This window comes from Salarias fasciatus, chromosome 10, assembly GCF_902148845.1.
Source record: "Salarias fasciatus chromosome 10, fSalaFa1.1, whole genome shotgun sequence".
In the NCBI taxonomy this organism is placed as follows: Eukaryota; Metazoa; Chordata; class Actinopteri; order Blenniiformes; family Blenniidae; genus Salarias; species Salarias fasciatus.
In genome coordinates, this window is record NC_043754.1 from 7,631,285 (window position 1) to 7,656,652 (window position 25,368).

The window sequence follows — 25,368 nt, forward strand, 5'->3', positions numbered from 1 at the left end:
GCTAAAGTTTCCTTTAATATCCGTCTTTGTCTCTCCAAGTCTGATACAGAAGTAAAAGCTAATGGTTTCCTGGTGAATATTTCAAAGTATTCCAAAACGAGGTTTCAACAAGCTGCCGGGCTTTAGCTCATTCACCTGTACACAGTTTTTTTTTTTTAACTTTCAAACTTCAGAGGAAGTAAAACAAAGGGTTTGTTCCGCCACAGAGTTGGACAGCAGCTGTAAGCTGAACCTCAAACATGCAAAACAGCCTCCTACCCCCATTAAAAGAATAGCTACAGCCCCACCTCACTCTTCTCTCACTCCTTTTCTGCTCCATATCAGTTCTTTTTTGAGACATAGCTATTTTACTATAAATAATGCATCGCTGCAAGAAAAGGCAGGCAGCAGTGCGGTTAAGAGGGGAGAGAATTATCCTCTAAATATCTAGTATATACAGTACATGTTATATACTGATACACAGAATATTTAATCACATGTTATTCCTCTGTGTGTGTGTGTGTGTGTGTGTGTGTGTGTGTGTGTGTGTGTGTGTGTGTGTGTGTGTGTGTGTGTGTGTGTTTTAGTGCCATTAGAGTTGATGCATGATTCAGTCCTGCTGCGTTTAAATGCCATGGGATTTTACACAACAGAAATCCTTTAATATGGAGGGAAACAGTATTATTTAATGATGCTTTATCATGCCAGTGGGCTCAATATGTAGCTGCATAATGTTAGGGATTGTAATAATTAAACAATCATCATAAGATGAGCTTAAACTGGCTTCCAAATGTAATTGTTATAAATTAGAAAGTTGCATAAGTTACATACCTGAATTTGTATTTAACAATAAAGGGAATCAAATAATAAATGCCTTTAATTGGTGATCAGGTTGTGAAAAGTTGTGGCAAACAGCTTCTAGTATTTTTTTTTTTTAACACAACCTGATTTTGCTCCATCTTCTATAAATTGTGCAGGAAAGCCGCTCGGATTCACCCGTTTTCGTGATTTATTTCCGTTGTTTGCTCCCTCCTACCTGCGCTTTCCCACAATTCTGTGCCACTGACAGCTTTTATTTCACCCTCTGAGAAGAGATTTACATCTGACTACATATCATTCAGCATGAGGCCAAAGTGCAAGAAGCACTGACCTTCAACTTTTATACTCAGAATTGATTTGATCACCGGCCGGATGGACTTTGTGTGTCTCCGCGTGCGTGTTTGTGGTATTTCATCATGCCTGGCCTCCTCCTGTGATCATGTCCTCTTCTAATGACTCTCTGCTGACGTGTCCTCTCTCAGATACGATGTAGATTTAATGCACAGGTTTGTCTCCCCCCCCCCCCCCCCCCTAATTGATTTCTTTTAATTTACTCGCAGTGGAGTCCAGCAGGCACTTCACCAGCTGATTACGCTGCTAAGTGAGTTCACCTTGAGAGGAGCTGAGGTATATAAATAATATGTTCAACATGCAAAGTGATGGAGAAGTTCCTTTTTGTCGAGGAATCAGATAGAAACAATGGTTCGAGCCCAGCACTGAGATTTTGCGTGAACATCCTGTGCTGGATTGCCGTCTCTGGCTTGTGTATTTCCTCCTTCCGCTCTGGAGTGCACAAGCACGGCTGAGGAGATGGATGCAGGAGCCGGCGGAGTAGCTCAGCAAAATGTGCCCTCCATTTCCGTGTTCTATTGTCAGCACTCCATATAAAAACATAAAATATTGAAAGGGTGCATTAACATGGGTCAGGAATTGATGGCTGTTCTTCAGATGGGGGAGAAAAGAGGGAAGCTGGCATGTTTCTGCTCTCTGGTTTGAGAATGCAGGTTTATCACTTCTGTCAAATGCTTGCTATCAACGCCTGATATTAAAAGTGTGAGAATAGTGACACAATTCAGTGTTTAATTAGCAGCGAAATAATAATTTAAGTAATATTAGTAACCGAGACATGCTGAATTGATACTAACCTGGACATTAAGGTTCAAATGGATTTCAAAAGGAGATATTATTCATAATTTTATCCCCTACAAATCAGTTTGTTTGGTTTAAAAAGGTGCAGAATATTGAAGTTATGCCAGCTTTGTGCATTAGGCAGCAGTAGTGAGTCCCTGCGGAATAGCTGCGTTGCTCCCATCCTGTAAATACTGAAATTTCTGGATTGCACAGCATGGTTTGCTTGCTAACTTCAACACCCATCTTCATAATCTGCATATTCTCCTGGGATTTTGTAGTTTTAAAGCTGAGAGTTACTCGCCATATAGCACCCTCTAGTGGCCCTTAATGAAAAATACATTTTCAAAACATCGCATAAACAAAGTTGTTTTTTTTTTTTTCTTCTTATGTAGCGTTTTATGTTTCAGGCCATCATGCAATGGTATAAGTAGATAAACATTTCGTGGAAAGCTAACGCTAACAAAGGTGAACCAAAACGTAAGTCTTAAGTAGTTTCAGTTTTGTTTGTCTGTTGGTGGGAGTGAACCGTGTTTACCAGTCAAGCTGCAGTTAATGTGTCTGGGACGAGGATTTACTCGATGCTGGCTTTACAAGACGGCACATGATTGCTGGTTAGTTTGCTAACTTCAAAACCCAAACCTTCATCCCCACACACAGATATTCCTTTTTACCATTTTTCAATACAAATATATAATGCATTTTCATTTCAAACTTTTTATTAAAACCAATCTAAACAAAGTGAAAGTTGCAGTGTGTAGAATAAAATTTTTGCCACATTTGTACATTAGGGGGCAGGAGGGAGCCACTGTTATTTGCCATCAGTCTAACTCATTTACATTTCTGTCCATGTTTTGGTGTGTGCTTTCCAGATAGTAATTATAAAGGGCGATAGTAACTGTGTTTAATATTTATCTTTTATTTTCTCATTGGACTGAGGACAGACTAGATGCCAACAGGTTACCTTTCTCATGTCGGTGCCCAATAGCTACAGTACAAAACACGGTGATCAGTCCAATGACATCTTACATTTAATTTTTTTTTTCATGGCATATTGAATTAGAAAACGATTAACTACTGTACCTTTAATGGAGATTCTCTTTTGTAGTTTTCTGTTTAGGGTCACGCAGAGGTTTAATTAGCACAACCGTGCATTAGTGAAGAATTTAACAACACGCTGCTGATGGAGGGCAAAGAGAAGAGGGGATCTGCTGTCACGTTTTCCTTTTTCTTCACTTGGATTGGCAGGACAGATAATGTCCACCACTGAGCTCATCAATTATTCAGTCAATAAACCGATACATCTGTCAGCAGATGAGGAGCACAAATTCTTTAAGTATCATCCCCGACATGATGAAATGTCAAGCCTTGCTTCTCCTGCAGCGAGCGAGCGAGCGAGCGAGCCGCGTCCGTCGCTCTCCTCCTCTTACCGCAGGTTCATCGGTGTTGCCATGGAGTTCTTGTTTGGGGCTTGAAAATAGAGTGAGGAGATGAAGAAGAGTGGAAACATAATGTGACTAATAAAATATTAAGACCTATCTCTTTTATGCAGTGTGACCACGGCTGAACCACTAAATCCAACCCCTCCAGGGGCATCATTTAGAAAATCCCAGCATATAGCTTAAAAAAAAAAAAGAGGGCGAGAGAGATGAAGGAAAAGAAATAAAGGGAAGAGTGTGGTGTGAGGGAGAGGCTATTGGAGGTAAGATTACGGTTACGTGTGGGCAGGAAGAAAATGCAAACAATGTGTATTGTGTGGTGAAGACACATGGGGAGGTGTGCACACATGTCAGCAATGCCAAAGTCAATTATCGCCATTAGCTGATACTGTGTGGCTAACATCGGCCCTGTTTGAGCTTCTAACATTTGCACGATCCCATGAATAATAAGCCCCCGATCTCACTTTAAGACGCTGAAATCTGACAGTAAGGCCTGTGAACACACACACACGTGGGTGCTGATCTACTAACTTGCTAAAGATCGTATCTGACAGACAGACAGATAGTAAATCACAGTACTGATTTAACATTTGAACATTGGAAGTGTGTTTCAGATTTAAATCAACTAAAACCGTGACCATTGTTGACCATTCTTTTAAACATGAGTGATATGGAGGTGCATATCAGCTCAACATTTAGTAAAAGTGTTATAGTGGTGAATGGCATTTCTTCATCTGGCCCCCCACGGCTTTTATTTGTTAACGTTAAAATAACATATTTTATGTGTTGAACTCTTTCTTGCATTTTACTTACGACCTTTTCTGATGCCCCATTTACACAATATTGTTTTGGCTCTGTCTCTGTGGAAACAGCAGCTTTATGCTATGCTGCTACTACGCAGCACAGCCGTTGTAAATAGTTCTTTTTGCACATGCACGTGTAGACGGACAAAAACAACAATGGCTGCCTCCAGTGTAATGCTAATCCATGTTCTCCTCGGACTTCACAGTTTCAGAGATGAAAGTCACCGATCACAGCAATCTGACTTTGTCATCTGCCCATACAAATATCGGTATAATTATTCATATCTGTAGTGTTTTATTATCTGTGTGTGTGTGTGGCTGTGTTACAAAAACAAACAGCAGCACCCACTAGTGGTCTAACATCAAAACTGCTTCTTTCTAATTGTGTCATATATGAAAGTGGACTTCATTTTCAAAATTTTGCAGCTTAAGCACAAAACTTTTCTGGTACAGAAATGCAAAAATGATGCATTTTCACTTGAAACATTAGCATGACAATGAAGACTGAGTCATTTCTGTTGTCACTTTGCTACGATTTTCTTTTCTCTGTTTCTTGGAACACATTGATATAACACACCGTACTAATGCATACAATACGATCCTATTTCCAAATGACTGTTCTCATACAAAATGACTGAAAATCCTCATTTAAACACTGCTATTTGCTTTAGGCTCTTAGTAAATCAGGCCCATAGAGAGTAAAACATCCCCGCACCATGTGGAAAACACAAACCTCCTCTTGCCATGTGAGATCTTGTGAGGATCGGAAGTGAAATTCCACTTTCCTGGCAAATTTCCTGGCATTCTGCTTCTCAATTTATTTTGGCATTTCCCCCTGTTGCAAAAGGACAGATTTCAAATGATCAAAAATGCCATTAGACAAAATGGATACGGACGTAATGTGTCTCAGAAAAAGCATAATGTTTCTCTGCGCCAGTGAGGGTCATCTGGGTGACTGCTGCCTCTTTTTTTTTTTTTATTGCCAGCACTTTATGAAAGTTATAGCCTAAATGCAGGCCTGACAGGCTGTCGATGTGACTGTTTGCTGATGTAAACGCTCTCCCGCTCCTCTGCCCCTGCTTCCTCCTCCTGTTGGGTCACCTTCTCTCCAATGACTTTCAGAGATGCACAAACGGATCCGGAGAAACCCCCCTTTGATTCCCCGTGTCCTGCTTCTTTTAGATCTGTTTGCACAACTGTGTCAATCTTTGAGGAAGCATGCGAGTGTGTTGATGGTGATGGGAGGTGATAGTTCAGTGCCACTGACCCAGTGCAAAGGAGACCTTTTGTACTTTTGTGACGCTTATCCTCGCTTGTGTGTTCTTGCTCTCACATATATTTTAAGAGACGTGATCGCTTGGTGGCTGTAGGAACATTTAGTGCAGTCGTCTTAAATGCTTGGCCTATATATATATATATATTTTTTTTTTTTTCCAAGTGGAAGAGGAGGGACAGGAGGAGCACTGCCTGCTGGGGCCGGAGTGTGGCGCTCTCTGCTCTGTTGCCATCGGCTACGTGAAGCTTCCTGCATTCAAACGTACACGCACACAGAAGCAGCATCTAACAGGCTGGCCTGCCATCTGCTGGTCAACAGCTGAACTGCAGCCAAGCAGAAAGAACTGGATCTCATTCAAACTGCACAGCCATCAAATAAAGTCGTTAAACACACGCATTGCTGCAGAGTAAAAGTGTAGTGTAAAAGCTGCCTTTCAGATGGAAAATCAATATATCGCCTTCGTGAGGTCTGACTCACGCCTCCTCAGAGTCTGCAGACAGGGAAACACCAGGCGCGGTGGGTGGATGAATAAGTGTGTGTGTGTGGAGGTATTGCACCAGGCCTGCTAGAAGTTTGAGTGGGAAGCAGCTCTGCAGCCCTGCAGCCTCCTCTTCACTCTGGGAGACAGAGTTCCATTTTAGTCACATTTCCTTCTGTGCACATTCACAGTAACTGCAGATTTATTAATGTGGATAGAAAGTTGAATTATAGCATGAAAAAATAGGGCTTTTTTTCAGACTGTAAAACTTGATTCAGATTTGAATCACAGTAATCACACTTACAGGCAATTCAGAGTCACTAACAAACTTAGAATGCATGTTTTTGTACTGTGAGAGGAGAGAACATGCAAACTCCACATTGACTCAAACCAACAAACCCCTCACTGTGAGGAGAGTGCGATCCACTACTCCACTGTGCACCCACAGAACGTATTTAACCATTAAAACTATGAGAACGTGATCTTTAAACACAATTTTTGAGAATAAAGACATGATGATATTTAATTGCTGTTTTTATGTGTTACAACAAAAATTTCTAAAATCTAATGAAATGCAAATAATGATGTTTTGAATGAAGAATAAATATACTGGCATGTGTGGCTTTGCTTTCTCTCTGGGATACATTTAATTTGCAGATTTAAAGCTTAAAAAGACCAAACTGGAATAGATTTCCCTTTATCCTTAACTACATTCCCTCAAATACAAATAATAATAACTTTATTTACATGTGGAAATCTCCAGGAGGCCACCACAGAGAGGCTGAAGAGCTGCAGGGGACACATCCCAGGTATAAACATTCAAGGTCTCCAGAGGCTCAATCAAACCCAGTTTTCCACAAGTCTTTTACCCGAGGGGAACAATTCTGGAATAATTATGCCTCAAATATTCTAAATATGGCAAATGTGAGCAATGATATTCTGAAACAGTGTGCTCACGTGGCTGCTTTTTATGCTTTCTTCCAAACTAGCAATGGTAAATTGAAGGAAAATATGAGAATATAGGAAAAGACAGTAGACATTAATGTTTCTCATAATAGCAAAGACACCATCCTGCACCTCATTAATGCATTGATACAGCTGTATTAACTGCATTTCTATTGTAAATTAAAATGTAACTGTATTGCCTTTTCATAGAATAATCACACTAAAAAAGTAAATCAGGTTGAATAATTAGTATGTAATGGTATACATTTAAACAGTCTTTAAAGTGTTGAGGAAATACCTTTCAACAATACTTGAGGCTTTGTTCCCTCATAAAGGGTTATTATAGAGTTCCAGTTTGATGTGATGCACTTTGATAATCAAGGGGGAAAAAAAGCTCAAAAACTAGCATGCCAACAAAATGAAGATGTGTAAGTAATTCTGCACGTAACATTTTGTTTTATGCATGTTGCAGTGTAAATCTCAGCGTCTTAGTTCTCGCGGCTGCACACTTTTTGTAATTCTTGGTCGCTCATGTAACATGCAAACTCCACACTCTCTCAGAATCGAACCGTGTGATGGCTTGCTGTGAGGCAAGAATGCAAACCGCTATACATAATGCACCCAGAATTACTGAGAAAACGCTTGTGTTTTGTACAAAGACTGTTGTGCTTCTAATGTAAAATAGCAGTGACAGCACCTACAGCTACATCCGTTTGCTACACCGGCGTCCCGCTGAACGGTGTTTAGTTCAATCTGCCTCCTGTTGAACCTAATTGCTGACTCATGGTTACAGTCACATTGCTCCAGCGAAGCTCGTCCTCTGCTCTGTGCACCTCACATGCTTCAGATTTACTCATCTGACGATTTTTCTTTTTTACTGTGGCCTCACAGTGCTTCACAAAATGTGCACTGAGATTATCAAAGCTGTTGTTTAAATGGTTCTGGAGTGTAATGAGACACTGGTGGGCGCCCACTCTTTAAAAAACTGCTGAATCATTTGAACTTTTTGTAAAAAGATATTTTCAATTTTGTGTTGCTGCATACTAATAAGGTTCTGCAAGGCCTTGTTTTCTTAAAAAAAAAAAAAAAAATACACAAATCATCTGTAATCCTCTGTTGTTAGGTCTGAAACTGATGAAGATTCTATTTTTCACAACTTATGTTAAAGAAAATTTTGAGGAGGCTAAAATTTGTCATGGAAGTCATCAAAAACCTTTCTCGATTGTGTTTCATGCTTATCAGAGCATGGCTCGAGTGTTTTGCCAAAAAAATGGTTAGAAATGTCACGTGTTATATAACTGTTATTAACTGAAAATGGTTTGTTTATTGTAACTGAAGTGACCATGTCGGGTAATCTGCCCCACAATTATTTCAAATGACTACAGTTCAACAAAACTATTGCTGTTTGCCTCTCAAAGCAAAAACTGTTGATGAATAAGTTCTTGTCCTGAATATATGCTTCTTGTTAAGGTGCAGTGAATAATGCAGTGCAGCATTGTTAGGTCAATCTTCGGTCAAACCGAGGATTCGTCGAAACGTCTTCCAGGTTGTTTGAAGATCATGAAGCACTCCATCGAATCCCAGCTGACACCAGGCCACGAGTAACTGACAATCATCATAACAGATATAATGTGCCAAGATCTAAAATGCTTTTTTCTTGTTCAAATATTCCAAATGGAGCTGAATGTGTCTTTAAAGTCGCTAAAAGAGAGCCGGAGAAGGTTTTATTTGCCCCTCAGTGGTTTTCCCCCCCTCTCCTTCATAAGTTTATTATAAACTGACCTTTCTCACTGCAGCTCTGCCCCGACGTGCAGCTGCCAACATCTGTTGTTCTGTGCAGAAGACTCCCACATCGTCCCACTTCCCGTCCTACGTGCACGCGTTTTCGGGATAATGAGCTCAACAACGCCTTCCTCCACCTCCACCGTGAACCCGCCGCCTCCCACCCTCACCCCCGCCGTCACCCTTCATCAACATTTGTCACATAGTTAATCACTTATGTCAGCTTCTGGTAATTACAGACGATTAATCATGTGTGATTCTGCGCGTCTCTCTGTCAGCGGCGGTCTCTCCACTGTGCGAGAGCAAACGACAAAGGTGAAACTACCTTTATTAAGTGCGAGGCCGCGCCGGGGAGCAACCTCCCCAATGATGAGCGGCATGCTGCAGCGCTTTGGCTTACACTTCCTCCGGGCGAGCGATAAAGGCCAGGTGGAGATTAAATTACATTAATTCCTTTGCCAGGAGCCCTGACCCAGAATGACTTACAAGACAAGGAGGATGAGCTGTAGTGAGACTACTGCCAAAGTACTGAAAAATGAATTAAGCATCAGTGTCGCAACACAACGCGGTCCTAACCCGCCGTGTACAGTCAACAAACACACGGAGGAGACGGCGCTGCCTCTGCTGTCGTTTCCAACTTTTCAGGGTCGTAATCACAGCTGAGGGCTTCATTTCACCTCCGTCCAAGAGTATTGGCGGCTAAATCACAGAAACCTCTTCCACGCCTAATCTACATGCCCAATCTGGCCAACACAGATATGCAGCCATTATCAAAGACACTTTAACCTTGTCTTCAGGTGACTGTAATGCATGTATATTCAGTTTAGTGCCGGACAGGAAGCTGCTTGTTCTTGCTTCTTGCTGCTTATCAGTCTGACAGGCGAGTACATTTCTACCTTTACTTGATAAATGAGGTTTATCTTGCATAGAATTCACCTATTATTTGATAAAGTTCTTGTTTTTTTCAGGATGTTTGTGTTGTGGCAGCTGCTCCCTGACTTGAGCCAGAACCTGTCAAACTAAACTATCAAGATGTTCAGAAGGAGTAGCACACTGGATCGCAGCAGGATCTAATGAAGCAGAGTTTCTTCAAACCATCCGCCTGCTCTGGACTCTGGCATGCTCACGATTTTCCATTGAGTATATATTTTAAAAACTCAGTGCAATTTCAGCATGGAGCCCAGGTCAGGATGACCTGCAGTAACCCACTCACAAGGACAATTTAGTTTTCCAGATGATGAGTCAACTATTACTCCAAGAACACCAAACACACTGCGGTGTGAAAAACATCCCTTGGTACAAACCACTCTACAGCAGCCGACACTTTAGGACATGGTGTGTTAATATGCTGATACATTCTGGTGGATTATGGCACATGTTAGTCTCGTCACAGTCACAGCCTGTCACTGTCAGCCGGAGAACCAATACATTGTTCCAGTGTTACTACTGAGGAGGAATCCACAAGCCTCAGCGGAGTTTGACGCATCTGCTGCTCTGACTCGCAGCAGGTAGACGTACTGTCCGAACAGAGCAGATTCCACATGCATAAGTACAACTTATCTGCAGTATTAGGCACAGAGATTGCAATATATCAATTTTTGGGACTGAAAAAAATGCTAGAGTGCAAGGATAACGCTGAAATACCTCTATAAATAACATTAATATTTTAACCAATCCATTTCAACTGGCTTCATGCTTAGATCTCACACACAGAGTATTGAATCACAGTATGACTTTATGGTTATTTTATTCGAGATCTGCTATAAGCAGTCGGGAAAGATTGCCATCAGGCAGAATTCAGCCTCCATCTGCTCATGAGACCACCAGAATGCTCTGAGGCAAACAGCATCGTAGACGTCCTCAGAGCGTCCTGCGAGCTCAGTTTAGCTCCTTAGACTGACGGCCATTAAATTAAGGTCAAGTTCATTGTAAAAATCAGTCACACACACATCGCTGATCTTGGCTGAAGTGAAGTTGACATATTAGGCCAGACGGACGAAGAACAACTGCTCCTGTGATGATCAATCAAAGGTGTGCGCGCACACACACACACACACACACACACACACACACACACACACACACACACACACACACACACACACAGGCTGCAGTAAACAAGGCATGAAGGAGCCTTGGGGCTACGTGACTGAGGCCACTTCCTCTACATCCCGGTCGTTTGTACCAGTGACTGGTTCTGTTTTCTGAAAAGTACTGAAATCAGTTGATCACAATTGTTTGGAAAGACGGGACATCTTTTTTTTTTTATACAGCCCCATTCAGCCATTAAGCAATTCACAGGAACTTGGAAATGCACAAATATAAAAAATTAAAAGAGCATTTTAGTTTATCTTGACATCAGAAAAAAAAAAAAAAGCTAAATGTAAGGCAGTAGATAAAAGACAATGTGGTCGAGGTGACTTTTTAATGGCTTTAGTTAGATTTGTTGTGCAGAAGCAGGAAGGGTGGTCTGCGTACAGAAGCTCTCTGAACACTAGTTCCTGCCATCTTAGCAGCTTGAAGTCAGTTAAAAAGAACATTAATTAAGTTCATATGAAAGGAGAGCAAGATGACAGGTGTTTAAAAGCAGAATATATTCTAAAATAGATTACTAAACATAATGGAAATAATATTGTAAAAGCAAATAAAGCAACAGTAGACCAAGGTACAAGCGATAAATACAGAGTACCTTCGGAATAAGTCACAGTAAATAACCAGACAGTTTCAGTTGACCTCAAACTTGTTGAATTACTTAGACCTATACTAAAAAATAAAAAAAAATAAAAACAGGCATGGTTATGATCTATCTGTATGTGGTTGTCTTATTGTGCTTTTGCTGATTTGCCAGGTCTGTGTGGATCAGGCTGATTCATTCTTTAAGTTGATTTAAAGTTACATCATTAAATACAGGGGAAGATGCTCCATATTTTGTACTTTTTTTCCAATTATTAGTATTTTTCTCTCCGTAACTGAGCTCACCTCAACCTCAGTACAAATGTGTGAAACAGTTCATCTGCATTATAGCCATGGGTTGCCTTAAAATCAGACATCCTCACTCTTGACTGTGACGAAAAGAAGTGAAAAGAAGCACACAGTTTAATCCTGGAGTTGAAGCTTCAGCCATTTTTCTTCTAGTGAGAAAGGGGGTGACTTTAAAAAGTTTCTGCCGTCTGACAAGAGGAATAAATAACCTTTTATTCTGGTGAAATATGTAAGTGATCTTTCTCCAGGTGAGATTTCTGCTTCTCTCATCATTAACAAGCCCATTAAAATAGTGTCCGTGAATGTCGTGAATGGAGAATCACATTCTGCAAGTTACCAGGACAACCTCGCAGGCCTCAGTTTCCATGGTTACGGCAGCAGTCTCCACATTGTCAGCGCTGGAAATTAGAGGACTGTGACTGCATCCTTGTACTGCATACAAAATATATGTATCAGCATCTGCTGCGTGCTAAACGCACGTGTCGAGTCGCCGAACCTCGGCCTGGGCGACACCGTTCGGTTTCCACGCGCTGACCGTGATCAGCGCCGTGAATATGCATGGCCGCTCTCACGCTGATTAACACGGGATCAAGGATGATTCCCATCATTTACTGATGCACAGTTATGATAATTTTCCACAAATTGCTTGAATATGTATGGACTCTTCGCTCCTGCTGTGCCACCACTGTGTTTTGATACAGAAGCACAATTGCGTGCTAATGTGGAGTGTGCATGAAAATTTAAAGACATTTTATCAATTCCTGATAGCAAGCTTTGATTAGGATTTCATATGTCAACAAACTCTGTTCTTCACAGCTTCTGTGGTGATTTACATGTTTTATTTTCTTTCTTTTGTCTACTTTTAGTGAACTACTGCTAAAAAAAAAGTTCTTATCTCCTCCTCACTTCATTGAGCCTTTACATTGACAAAAAGTTGCCTGAATGCACAGGATGTACCAGCTCACACTCTGACAGCAGCTCTTAGATCAGAGGGGACCCTTCCATTCCTGCTCTTTTGTCCTCGTCTCCGGTGATGATTTGCTCGCTAGGACTATAATCCACCAATGAGAGGCCGCAGTGTCTGCCACTGTGTGGTGGAAACCGATGATGGACATCACCTGGAGAGAAAAAGAAAAGACGCACCGCCGCCTCTCATGGCCGTGGAACAGCTCTCAGTAGATCTCAAGGCAGAGATGACACATTTTTAAGATGTCTGCGTTCTTCACGTGAATAAATCTTCAAGAAGCTTCGTCGTGAAGCCTCATCTTGCTTCACAAGTTTTATCAGGAAATACAGAAAAGTATACATATTTTCAACTGAAATTATTTTAAGTGAGCAAGCATAAAGTAAGCTTTGAGTTTCAACAATTTGGCCCAACCTATAAGTTTGCATTGCACATGTTAAAATGCTGGATGCTCCATAGTGTCCCTTCCTGAATGTGGAGCGCTAGTTATTGACAATGTCTGAAAACGTTGTGCCACTTCTTTATATGTTTGAAAAGTAGATATAAATCAACTTCGAGATGCTGCTGTTATAATTCACAAGTAAAAAAAAAAAAAATCATTGTTTTTCAGTCACATGATGACAGCTAGTTATGTTTTAGATATTCTTTAAAGAGACTTTTTAATCGTCTCTCCATGTTTGTCCTATCCTGTCCGAGCTGTGTCCACCTTCACCTCATGGACCTTTTTCCTGTCTTGAACTCTTCAGTTAACAACTTCAGTTTGAAGTCATTTTTTGAAAAATCACAGTGAAGTAGTGCATGAAGCTATGCTTCACACTACTGTCAAAACAATAAGGATTCAGTGGCAATAAATCCTGCCTCTTTCCTCAGTTTCTCACTGGTCTGTCCACCTTGACATAGAGTCGGGTCACCTGATCACTGACTGTGTTTCTCTGAGCAAGGCCCTTCGAGCCCCACCAGCTCCGTAGCTCAAGAATAGAACGGGATTAGTGGATTAGTAATTTTCTGAAGGGGTTCATTCATGTATGTTTTCCTCCTAAGTGCAACTCTGTGGACTCTGAAACATGAAAGCCTCCTACAATTTACCGATATAATATGATTTTAATGATTAACATGTGACTTTATGACTCAGGTCGATATTAGAGTCAGGGATAAACACTCAGGTGTGATGGATTAGGCTGCAGAATATGCATTACATGTGCATTTTGGATTCACCAGCAGTCAATCATTAACATACCAGAGGTTCAGTTTGAAAACATGAGTGCAACACTGCAAATCTTATGAGTTTTTGCACGTGCACTGCAGAGCTGATATGTCTGTGTTGATATTTCTTTTGAAGATGTGCATCAAGTGAGAAAACCTCACTGTGGAAATTAAACATAAATACATATATGTGAAAGCAACAGATAGAATGAGGTGCAGTCTGATCTTTTTTGAAAAGAATTATTCATTCAACATTTTAACATGTGGTTTATCATGCAAATCAAACGTCAACTCTCTCCTTGTCCACTAGGAGGAGCTCTCCTCAGACCCAGAAGGAAAAGACAGCGTTGCCATGGCAACCAGAGCTGGCAGCATCCATGCTGAGGCAGATGAGAGACAAGGACAAAATAAACCTGAATGCACACCAAAAACCGCAAGGCTGCAATAGTATGATCAGCAGTTTGTCAAAGTAATGATTAATATGACAGATTGACGATCAGCAAGGACTGATGAGTGTCAGCTTGTCAATAGCTACGACTCAGATGGTAAATAATGTGTCTGTACTTTGGTTCTAAATGCCATTTTCACTGAAACAAATGATTAAAATTGAAGTGCGCCTGATAGAGTGAGAAGTGACAGGAGGCTGCAGGGAGCAGCCTCATTTTTTCTGCCAGTCTTTATCAAGAAGGAATCAAAAAAACTTAACTGTATTAAAACACATATTTTAAAATTACTTGGTTAAAGCGTAATAGAAATATTAAATAAATGCAAAGTGAACGTCAGTGCCTGCCAAACCATAAATCTGTTATCTTTAAAAGTCTAGATATTTCTAAATAAAACATAACTTATGTCCAGTTGTTGACTCTCAATATGAGGTGGAGATCATGAAGAAGTGCTTCTGTGTAAACAGACTGACTGGATGGAATAAACTAGATTTTCCTGAGGTCAGATATTAGAAATTAAACAAACACAATTTTAGTTTGATAAAGCATTTTTTTCCCCCACTGATGAACAAGTCAAATAAATGTCACAAAAACAGATTAAAACAACAATTTCCAGTGGTTACCTTTTTTTATTTCAAGACTATAAAAAGCAACATATGTAGTCCAGGGGAATTTCTGTCATGAATAAAAAGCTTTGATGGAGGTTTCATAATCAAGAAAAAAAAAGTCCTGTTTGCATGTCAGTACACAGAGTTTGGAAATGTCCCATCTGGATCATCAATACTACAGGAGGCTTAAAACTAGCATCACTGTTTCCTACCGAATGGAAATGTTCAACAGCTACAAAAGTTCAGTCACAGCTCTGAAGTCTAAAAAACAAAAATCATCGATGGTTCAGGTATTAAATAAACCCCAATCAACCCCGTCGTCGTGAGCTCTACTCCTGGTGAAAAGTCATTTAGCGTTTTAACATTTTCACCATGAGCAAGTTTAATAAGGCAGCATGAAGCTATTAGATCTGCAGCGGGCTTGAAATTAAATCTGAACCACGTGATCGTACAGATATTAAAAATACATCTGCTATCAAGTTTAACAGCCTGGGATATTGTCCAAATACACTGTCTGAGGAATATTATGTGTGGAGGATAATTCCATTGCTTTCTGTTGAATCTTGTGTATTGCTGAAAGGGGATGAATAAAAAAATCTCCAACTAAAACTACTTCATTCTTCATTCATCAGTTAGAAAGTAAAATTGACACGATAACAGCTGATTCACAGTCAGTAAATGACTTGTTGACTGGGATTGGACTGGATTAAATCTCACTATGAGACACTTCTGTAACCTCTCTCATGCTTTTAGATTTTAAATTGCCAGCATAACATCACTGTCAACGTCACATTTTAAAGCTTTGCACTGAATAATTATTGCTTGTATGTGCAGTCTACTCTCATTAATGCCCCTCACTCCTAACATTTGTTTCATTATTTCAAGTGACGGTCACAATTCAGCCCTACAGTGATTGAAGGAAATGCTAAAAAAAAAAAAAGAAAAAAAAAAAGGAAATTCTAACATTTTCCACCAGTGGAAAAAAAGAAGGAACTTTGATTAAACTTCACAAAGTGACGAGTCAGTGAGGTGAACTCAGGACAAGCCCTCCAGGCCCAGACAGCGTGCGGTGCTGAGGACGTCATCTCTGGTCAGGTAGCATCCGCAGAGCTGCCTCAAGCCGGTGAAGGACTCCCGTCCATGCAAGACTCGCCAGTTGTCTATGAAAATCACCTGGAGAGAATAGTGAATTCCATTCAGACTCTGCTGACATCTTTTGTTGTCATATCGACATGGGAACGCTTGAATGCATCGTCTCACTTTGCCTGGAGTGAGTTTGACCCACAGCTCGTTCTCCGGCCGCCTCAGCTCTGCGGTCAGCTCTCGATGGGCCACGTACCACCTCTGCACAGCGTCCGGAGGGACTGTGTTCATCACCGATCGGTCATAATTGTTATATCTGGAAAAGATTAAAAGAAATTCTGTTGTTGATCTTAAAAACAACTGAAATAAAGAAGGAAATGCCAACTTCAGTAACGGACAAAAGGTTTCATTCACCGCATCATGTACACTTCGTTGTTCCAGGGGTACGCCTGGAGCACGGGTCCGATCGCCGTTATGTGGTTCTTGTGGCTGTCGGTGTTTTCGATGTACTCGTGTCGGATGGGCACACGAGCGAGCAGCTCGAAGTTTTCCGGCGACTTCTGGCGCAGCTGTTCTGCGGCGTAGAATCCATCCACCAGGAGCGTCCGTCCACCGGTGCCCTCGTGCTTCAGGCAGTGGAAAACCTGGATTCTGGAACAGCGGTCAGCCTCATCTAACTACAGTATATTTTCTGTCAGTCTACCCACACTTCCTAAAAATCTTCATCTGCCGGTTGCTAAATGCTACTAATTCCTTTACAGCGTCAAATCGAAAGTCTGAAAATGTAATAAATGTTAACAAAGAGCATAAACTGATTGACACTTTGTGTCAAGTTTCAGGCGACATCAGTGTCGATATTTGCTCCAGCTAAAATGTATTCCACCAGGGTTGGCACAGTGAGATAATAACACAGTAAGATAACACCGATATACAGTGTGTAGAAGATAACCAAACCGACTGGTAATGGCTGTTGGTTGGTTTTGATGTTGGCAGAATTAAATGAACTCTTGAACTGGTGAAACTGGATTTTACAGTTAGATGGACTTGTGGTCCATCCTGCTCTCACTCACAGTTGGGCGGGATCGTCTCCAGCACGACGCTACTCTGTGCTGGATTAAGCAGTATAGAAGATGGATGGAATTAGTTTTACGATCAAGGATCTGGATTTGTAATCTTGCAGGCTGGATTAGCACACAGCACTTGATCCACTTGCTGGAGGTTGGCCAATAAATATTTCTAAAACTTATTTAGATCTGCAATGTTCGTGTGTGAGCTAAGCTGAGATCTGAATGTGATCGGCATCGTGTTGGTAACATGTTGTAGGTTGCTTGTGATTTATTCTTCAAAAAAAGTGAACCTAATCTTTTCTGGCAGCCTAAATGTTTATTACTTTATGTCTTTTCAAAGATAAAAGAAGACTGATTTTATGTACGGTCACTTTTTTCTTCTCTGCTTGACAGCTGGTGTGGAGTTGATAAGCTTCGGACGCTTCAGACACATATCTACACCCATAAAAGTGCAACTGCTGATAGCATCACTCATCCTCTGTTTGGCATTTGTGTGGACTGTGCACAATGACATAATGAAACCTTACAAGTACGTGTACAGTGAACATTTCAAGAGAAGATTAATGTACCTGTACTGTCGTGTTCCTGTGCAAGCAGCAACAAATATGACAAATAAACAACAAATATTTATATGAACCATATTTTGGCATTGTCTTGTGCTTCATGCACACCAATTCTTTCAGTTTTATTGTAAAGAGCCAGTTCTGAGATCTCAGATAAGCATGTGTGTGCTGCACCTACCCACATGGTTCATGGAAGTAAGAAGTGTCGGTGTGACGGTCCAGGGCCAGCTGGCTGTAGGCAGTGTCTCCTCGGGAGAAGTCCGAAGTAAAGCACCACATTTTCCCATATGTAGTCTCTCTGGTGAGTGATACAAAGAAGAAGAGGAAAAAGAAAATGCCAACACATTTGAATGTATTCAATATGGATTTGTCCTGCATGAGCACAGTGCAGCTGTTTTAAGCTCCAACATAGAGCAATGATCATACAGCATGAATGCAAACAGGTGAATTTTTACAGTAAGTACTAATTCAGTATGAGTACAAGTAAAAATTGGTGTTATTTCACCTTTTTTTTCATCACCAATAATGTGTACGCATGCAGTGAGCTTTGTGATACCTGATGAGGCTGGCGCGTTGAGTCACGGCCTCCGTGGCCTCCACAGTGTTGGGAACTTCGTCGACAAACGCGATACCGTAGAGAAGATAGTTTCGCAAAAACTTCTTCAGCTCGTCGTCGGTCTCCATGAACTTTTCCCACTTGGCTGGCTGTACGTGTGCCTTGTTGTAGACGTCTGCGTTCCAGAGGATGCGGCGCTGCACCGGCGTCTGCTTCTGTTTCTCATAGCTGTTCTCAAACAGCCAGGCCAGGCTGTACTCTGTCGTGTGGCCGTCAGGCCCTGAAACACACGGAGGCTTGAGTTAGCGTTATCAGTGAGAGCAAAGATTATTTTGTGAGAAACTGTATTTGTTACTTAATTTCAGCTTTTGATTTGTCGGAAATTTGAAGATGGATTTGACAAAGGCTCCAGCTTCAATATTTATCTTCCATTAGTAGAGCTTAACTGAGTACATTTTTAGTCATGAAAATTTCAAAAATGAATCTGTAATTTCTATTTTTTTTCTCAAAATAAATGTATGCTTCAGTACAAAGCTTAAACAATATGATAATAATCCTACAGAACAAGTAAAAAAAAAAAAAACAGGCACAGTGCAGTAACATTAAGATGACTATGGTATCAGAAGAAAGGGTTAAAAATTGTACTTCAGTGTCTTACTTTTGCAAAACACTTTAACAACTCACTTATAACAACCTCTGTTACCAATTACATTGTGGTTCAGTAACTCAGTAATGTGAAGCCGCCGCAGCGTGTATGAAAAAAAATATAAACAAGCCTCTGATGAGAATAAAAGACGACAGAACTGATTAAATGTTTTCATTTGCATGTAGCACATGTGGAACTGGGATTCACATCTGTAGCGGGATTCTGCATCTGCCAAGCCAAGTCTATGAGTAGTGTTCATGGACAGAGAATCCTCTGCCAGCCTCAGTCGACCTTGAATATCCTCAACTAACCGGGAGAGACACGCTTGCCAGTGCGCCTGCAGGAGCATGTGCATCATCATCATCACCATCATGTCCCGCGGCTGGCAGATCCCCATTTGTCACTTCGTGTAAGATACAGTGCCACTCTCGCGTGTGCATAAAAACACAGTGACAGGCCATCCCTCTGCACAGAAACCCGAACCCGGCGGGCCGCGGTGCGACGCATCAGTCAGTCTTTAGGACGGAGCTGTGGCATGTAATCCAGACAGACACCTGAAGAGCCAAAACACGGATGTCGCAAACACTAACCGTCTCACTGAGCTGCCGCGATATTAAACCTGTGATTGACGATGTCTCCTCGTCCATTTTGTGCTTTTCGCTTAAAGAAAACTGAGGGACCCGGGGCTAGAAGTACTTTCTTACAGCAGGGTGAGCCCAGGGGTCTCTGTGAGTAAGACTGTGGGTCAAACAACACAGAGACACAGAGTCAAGGCGAACGCGGCAGGAAATGCAGAGGCTTGCTTTCCTCTTCCAGACCTTCAGTCCTGTTCAATAAACTTAAACATCTGTGGAACTAAAACCAAGGCTTTCCCACTCTACTCTCAGTGATTGTAGTGGTCATCATGACCCACAATTAGCTGCAGAGCTCCTGTTTTTTTTACATTTTGTCAGTGTCTCAGGTCCACAACAACACAGCACTGTTCCTAATGAAAAACCAGGTATGAAAACTAACTGTCAGCATGTCAAAGTGTCTGATAAAATGTGTATGACCTCGCTCTCACCCACGTCTCAGGTGACTGATTGCACCTTGAAGATTACCTGCCACACCTACTACACACCAGACACCTCTGCAAATATCATTTACAGTGACGGACATGTAAAAGTATGTTTTCTCATCTGAAGAATCACGATGACGACGTGCTGTGCCTTGACACTGAAGGACACAGACTTCTGCCTCTTGCAGAAAGAGTTTGAAGTGAGCCTCTCCAGTAGACCAGTCTTCAGCTGTACTGTGCACAAAAGCCCTCGCTTGTCTCACCGAGTCTGTGTCATGACTCCTAAAGTCTGGGATCTAAAAACAGCGGTTTGATCCACCACAGCAGGTGCATGCTCTGCTACACTGGGTCTGACGTTTCCTTTCAAGCTTACATGTTTTGTTTTTTTTCCCCCAGTTAACTAACAAAGTCCAAAGATGTGCAATATGTGAATTAGTGACTAAATTGCATCGAGACGGAAATGTGGCTCTCTTAACCTGGAAACCACTGGCTCAGTGTCAGCTCCAACACTTGTGAGCCTAAATCGAATGAACGGGTACAGAGGATGGTCAAAATGGTGTCAAGATCTGAAGCTGATTGTATAGTATTCATGTGATTTGCAGCGTATCTCTCATTTAAGACCACTGTTTTCCTGCAGCGATGCATGTTATGAGTGGACTATAAAGGGGGTTTTTCCTCACTTTTTTTCCCCTTTTTCTTGAATGGGAGCTCTTAATCTTACATAAAATTTCCTCTAATTGATTTAAAGTAGAAATTCAACAGAACAGCATTGAAGTTGAAAAAGCAAAAACAGTTACCACCTATAAAATACAGTGGAGAGAGAGAAGGGACACTTCCTCCATCACAGCTCATGTCAAACATTGTGAGTCTTCCTTTTGTGATGTACTAGTCTGTCATTTCTTCACCATCTAACAATTGAAGACACTCTTTTACAACAAGACCGTGTCTTGACAGAGGGGCCAAAGGTCACTACACCAGATATGATGCAACAAGTTCAGACTTGGCTGAGAACAATGTACACAAAAATAATACACAAAGTACATGAGTTGTCATAATAATGTTTTTTTTGTTTTTTTGGTTTTTTTTTTTTTTGGGGGGGGGGGATCCAATGAAAGATCTGGCTGATTTTTCATGAATGTAACATACACACTGTGCTCTGCTGCTCATCCCACAAATGCATATCACATTCAAAGGGGGATTTATTATACTTTCCAATAACTCAGAACTGTGTTTTGAAATCATATTTTCTTTGAAGTTAACTACTTTCATCCAACCAGATCTCTAGCATACAAACAAGGTGCAAATGCATATTTCATTGAAGGATGAGGAGATCGTGAACTTTTTCTGCATAATGATGCATTATAAATATGCAGAGATACACTCGGCGGTGTTTCGATTAGAGGAGGTGCGCCTCAGAAGCCCTTCAGTTTAGAGCACTTTTACGCATTTGGTTTGACGCACAGATCACTGACTCACATGTGAGGATGAGGTTGTCGCCCTGCAGATTCGTGCGCACGGGACGGATGGAGAGGTCGATACTCCCGGTGTCCACGTTCCTCTGGTTGGTGGCGGTGTTGAAGGAGGACGCGCTGCGGCAGTGGTCGCGCAGCCACACGTAGTTGAAAAGCATCGGAGCCCCCCGGTAGTTGAGCTCTGGCGATTTCAGACGGGTGGAGTTTCATCAAGAGGTCAGATACAGTTTATTTTCTTTCAAAGCATCTGCCTTCAAACTCACCGAGACTGTCTTCAAGTAAGCGTAAAGTTGGAGACGTGGAGGAGGAACAGGCGCGGATCTGCGCGTTCCTGAGAGCCGACAGCCGCTCAGCATGTCTGAGAGCAGGTCCGAGTTTCCGAAACATCCTCCCCGAAAACATCCTGATCGAATAAAAGAAAATGTTCAAAATATTAAACTTCAATTGACACAGTCGTCAAACAAACCAAGGGGACAATAATCTGGTGTTTCTTGCTCTTGGAATAGTCCATCCCCTCAAGATGATACATTGTAAGCTGGATGAGATTAATGATTGACGCCTGACAGTCATGTCAATTTGACCCTCCGTGTCTATAAAAACGTCCACATTGAGGGAAACCGTTTCATCTGCATCCATCCCAATAGGGTGGAAATAGTGTGACGTAAAAAATCCCTTAAAATCAGACACATCGATCCATACACTGACTGAAGACAGCCACAGTTCCCCACGAAAGCACGTTGTCAATCATCCAGTATGTTCCAGGTAAACCAAGTCTGGCATCGGATATGTGGGTAATAGGTGAAGGATGAGCAGCGTGTAAGCAGAGACCCAGCTGATGCAAAGTTACGCAGGAAAATGTCCTTTTGCTACGCGCGCAAACTCCAAAACCAAAGTGTGCGCTTCCACCCGGAGAGATCTGCAGGGTAAGGTGGAAAAACATAAAAAAAACAAACAAACAAACAAAAAAAGTGTGACATAGATTACAGCAAGTTTAAGGTGTCAGTAGATGTCCTCAACTTAAACAAGTTCACCAGAACCTGCGGATGACCAGCGTTTTAAAACTTGACCAAGCGGGTATTAACGCACATTTTATTTACCGTGGCAGCGCAAAGGAGGAGATAACTCGACGTCACTTCCCTCTACGGCTGTGTTCGGACCTTCACAGCGGCGATCACAAGCAGGTCAAACAGACAGAGCCGCAAAAAACGCCTGTTTCTCATCACTGCATCGGTCTGATGATGAATTAAACAACAAACTCCTTCCATGCAGGTTTACACACCGTGTGCTGATCTTACTCCAGGTTGCCAGATCAGAATAAAATCCATACATTTCAATAAAAACCCGACAAAAACACAGCCTTGTTGTGAAACTAATGTTGCAATCGTATAATCTTTGATAAAGCACATCAAAAACAAGAAAAAGCTTCACAGCCGTAAAAATAATGCTCAATGATTTACAAAATTCCCTTTTTCTAATTGTTCTGTATTTATTTTCTTTTCATTTTTTTTTCATGTTGCAAATTTTGCATATTTTCGTGTCCACTGCTGTTGAACATATTCCTTTAAAGTTTATTGAAAACGTAACATGACTAATAGCAGGTCAGAATGACACTTTAGAGCTAATAACTGTGGGGCTGATTTTCTTCCATTTCCAAATAAATCAACTATTTATATGAGTGAGAAGTCACTGCAGTCCTTTGAAATGTTTTCCTTTTCTTCCCCCATATGAGGGCAACTATTTTATTCATGTTTTTCCTTTACAAACCTGCTCAATGGGTTCATTTTTCCAAGTCAACGTGATTGAAACAAGTAATTTTCCGCCCAATCTGGCAACGTTGACCTTGTCGCACATGCGTGCTTCGTCCGTCCACAGACAGTACCCGGATGTATAGAAACACATTCTGTACCTTCAACCAGTGAGGGGGCGTTTCACTGCACACTTCTCCTTACTGTGGACACACCATGCAGTGTTTTGGTCAGTAATGACATTTTAAAGCAAGCCTAAAGATTTACATAGTTAAAAACTGACTTAAATGTTATATACATCTAAAAAAAAAAAACAGACTGGGGGGAGAAAAATAGAGCTTTATCATACATTAAAAACTGAAACTACATAAAAATACAAGTGCATAAATGCACAAAGGATTTTATTTAGTTTTTACAAAGGCTTTAAAGAGAGAAAAGGCTCATTAAGACACAATCTATAAATTCAAAATATTTTGATTTCATCAGAAGTTATGGAAATATCATTTTGTTTTGTTTTTCGTTTGTTTGTTTTTTGTCTCTATAAAAGTATCCTGGCATAACAGTTTTGTATTTGGCATAATATAAATTAAAATTGTATCAAAATTTTGGATTAAAAACATTGAAAAATGTGATATATTTAACGTTCAATTCTGGCCTGAATCCGTTGAGCTAGATTTCAGATAAAGTTGAGGAAAGTGGTGTAATGTTTAGATATCCGGTGTAAAAGAGTGTCTTTAAGTCATAGTTTTGGAAAACATGGTGTTCTTGGTCTGTAAAAGCCTCACTTGGGATTTATCATTAATTTATTGATGTTACACTGGCTGTATTTAAAAGATGTGTTACAAGTATTAAAAACATGTTTGTTCCAGGGAAGCTTTCAAGTATCAAACTGTCAAAGTGATTATACGTCTTCAGCACCACTTTCTCCAGCTGAGGTCTGAATGATGCGCGAGCTGATCTGGGCTAAAAACTAGTGAAAGAGAGACACACAGCTGCCTTCACATTTCGAGGTATCCATTAAACACACATGCACCTCTTTTGAATCATGCACGCACGGGGACAACATGTCATTTCCTCACAAAGACGTGCACTACAACACCGTGTGTGTCCCTTCAGAGTTTTGACCAAAACTACAATGTCTATTTCCTGAAACATTGTCACTAGGAATATGATTCACCCTCAATCAAATTCTTTGTAACAGTATTAACTTTTGTTTTATGTTGTAAGGAAGGAAATGTGCTGTGTCAATGAATTAGATTAGATTCAAACTTTATCATAAAATTTGGTACTATAAGAGCAATCTCTGTCCGCTTGTTTGTCTTGAAGGTGAGATATCAAATGTGGAAAAGTATGAGACAGTCTCCGTTTCCAGATTAAAGGAACCTGCAATAGCTACACCATGTGGATAAAGAAAGGGAAATACATCAGAACAACATCAAGAAAACAGGACAAAACTATCACTGCAAGGCCCTACTGTCCCATTTTCTGTTCACAATAAGAATAAGAGTGACTCCAGTGTTGTGCATTGCAGACCCTTTTCCAAGTCTTTAGTATATATATATTAATATACTGTATATGTTGTGTATAGGATAGGTTCAGGTCTGATCACTATGTGCTTTACAGACAGAGGTCATAGAGTCATGATCGGCTTGGACACCTTCACAACAATGGATGTTAAAAGATTTAGTCAAAACAGCTGAGGATAGAGGATTCAAATCTGGTTGTTCATTTGGCAGCTAATCTTTGATTTTTCACTTATGAGCACATTTAAAATATTTTGTTCTCTTGGTTTGAGAGGCTCAGCTTCTTGAAGTAAAGTCTGTGTCTTATTTGCATGGAAACATAAAAAAGTGTAATGTAAAAAAAAAAAATAGAGTCGATATCAGTTGTAGAAACCTGAAGAGAAAAAAGATATCAATAAATTTGAAGCAGCATGTTGTTTGGTGATAGGATACAGAACAGAGGATGAAAACTTTTTAGAATCTCTTTTTTTAATTACCATGACTTTACAACATACAGATTTGGTCATATAAAATATTGTTGCACTTTTAACATCACATATAAGTGGTCATTGAGTCCCACTGATCGGGGGCCACACTCAGCCTCAGAGTCTCTTCAGTGACCTAACTGCTGCATGTTATATTTATAAACTGCAATCTACAACCTTGGCACTTGTTGTGTGACTTATGGTGTGACCGTGCAAATGCGGGTCCTGCAGGACCACCGCCTGCAGGACCTCCTCGTGTCGCTTCATGATAGCGCAGCTATGCTGCGGTGTTGCGACGTTCAATATCGTCGGACATTTCAAGATCGATGAAGGGTCGCTGTGA

The 25,368-nt window shown here is 40.9% G+C and overlaps 1 protein-coding gene across 1 annotated transcript; it reads right to left on the bottom strand.

Moving 5' to 3' along the window:
* Window positions 1–15,848: 15,848 nt before the first annotated feature.
* Window positions 15,849–22,504, bottom strand: tmlhe (trimethyllysine hydroxylase, epsilon). The gene is made up of 8 exons (XM_030101096.1): window positions 22,380–22,504; window positions 21,557–21,696; window positions 21,298–21,474; window positions 18,119–18,398; window positions 17,741–17,860; window positions 16,347–16,583; window positions 16,110–16,248; window positions 15,849–16,022 (listed from the first exon to the last, which is right to left on the bottom strand). Coding segments are annotated over exons 1-8 (1,233 nt in total). The 5' UTR covers window positions 22,382–22,504; the 3' UTR covers window positions 15,849–15,884.
* Between the last annotated feature and the right edge of the window lie 2,864 nt (window positions 22,505–25,368).

Excerpts from the sequence above, each read along its gene's own strand:
- tmlhe (XM_030101096.1), bottom strand. Across the intron at positions 21,475-21,556 it reads CTTACTTGAAGACAGTCTCG|AGCTCAACTACCGGGGGGCT; the intron begins GTGAGTTTGAAG and ends TGAAATCGCCAG. Across the intron at positions 16,023-16,109 it reads TCAAACTCACTCCAGGCAAA|GTGATTTTCATAGACAACTG; the intron begins GTGAGACGATGC and ends TATTCTCTCCAG.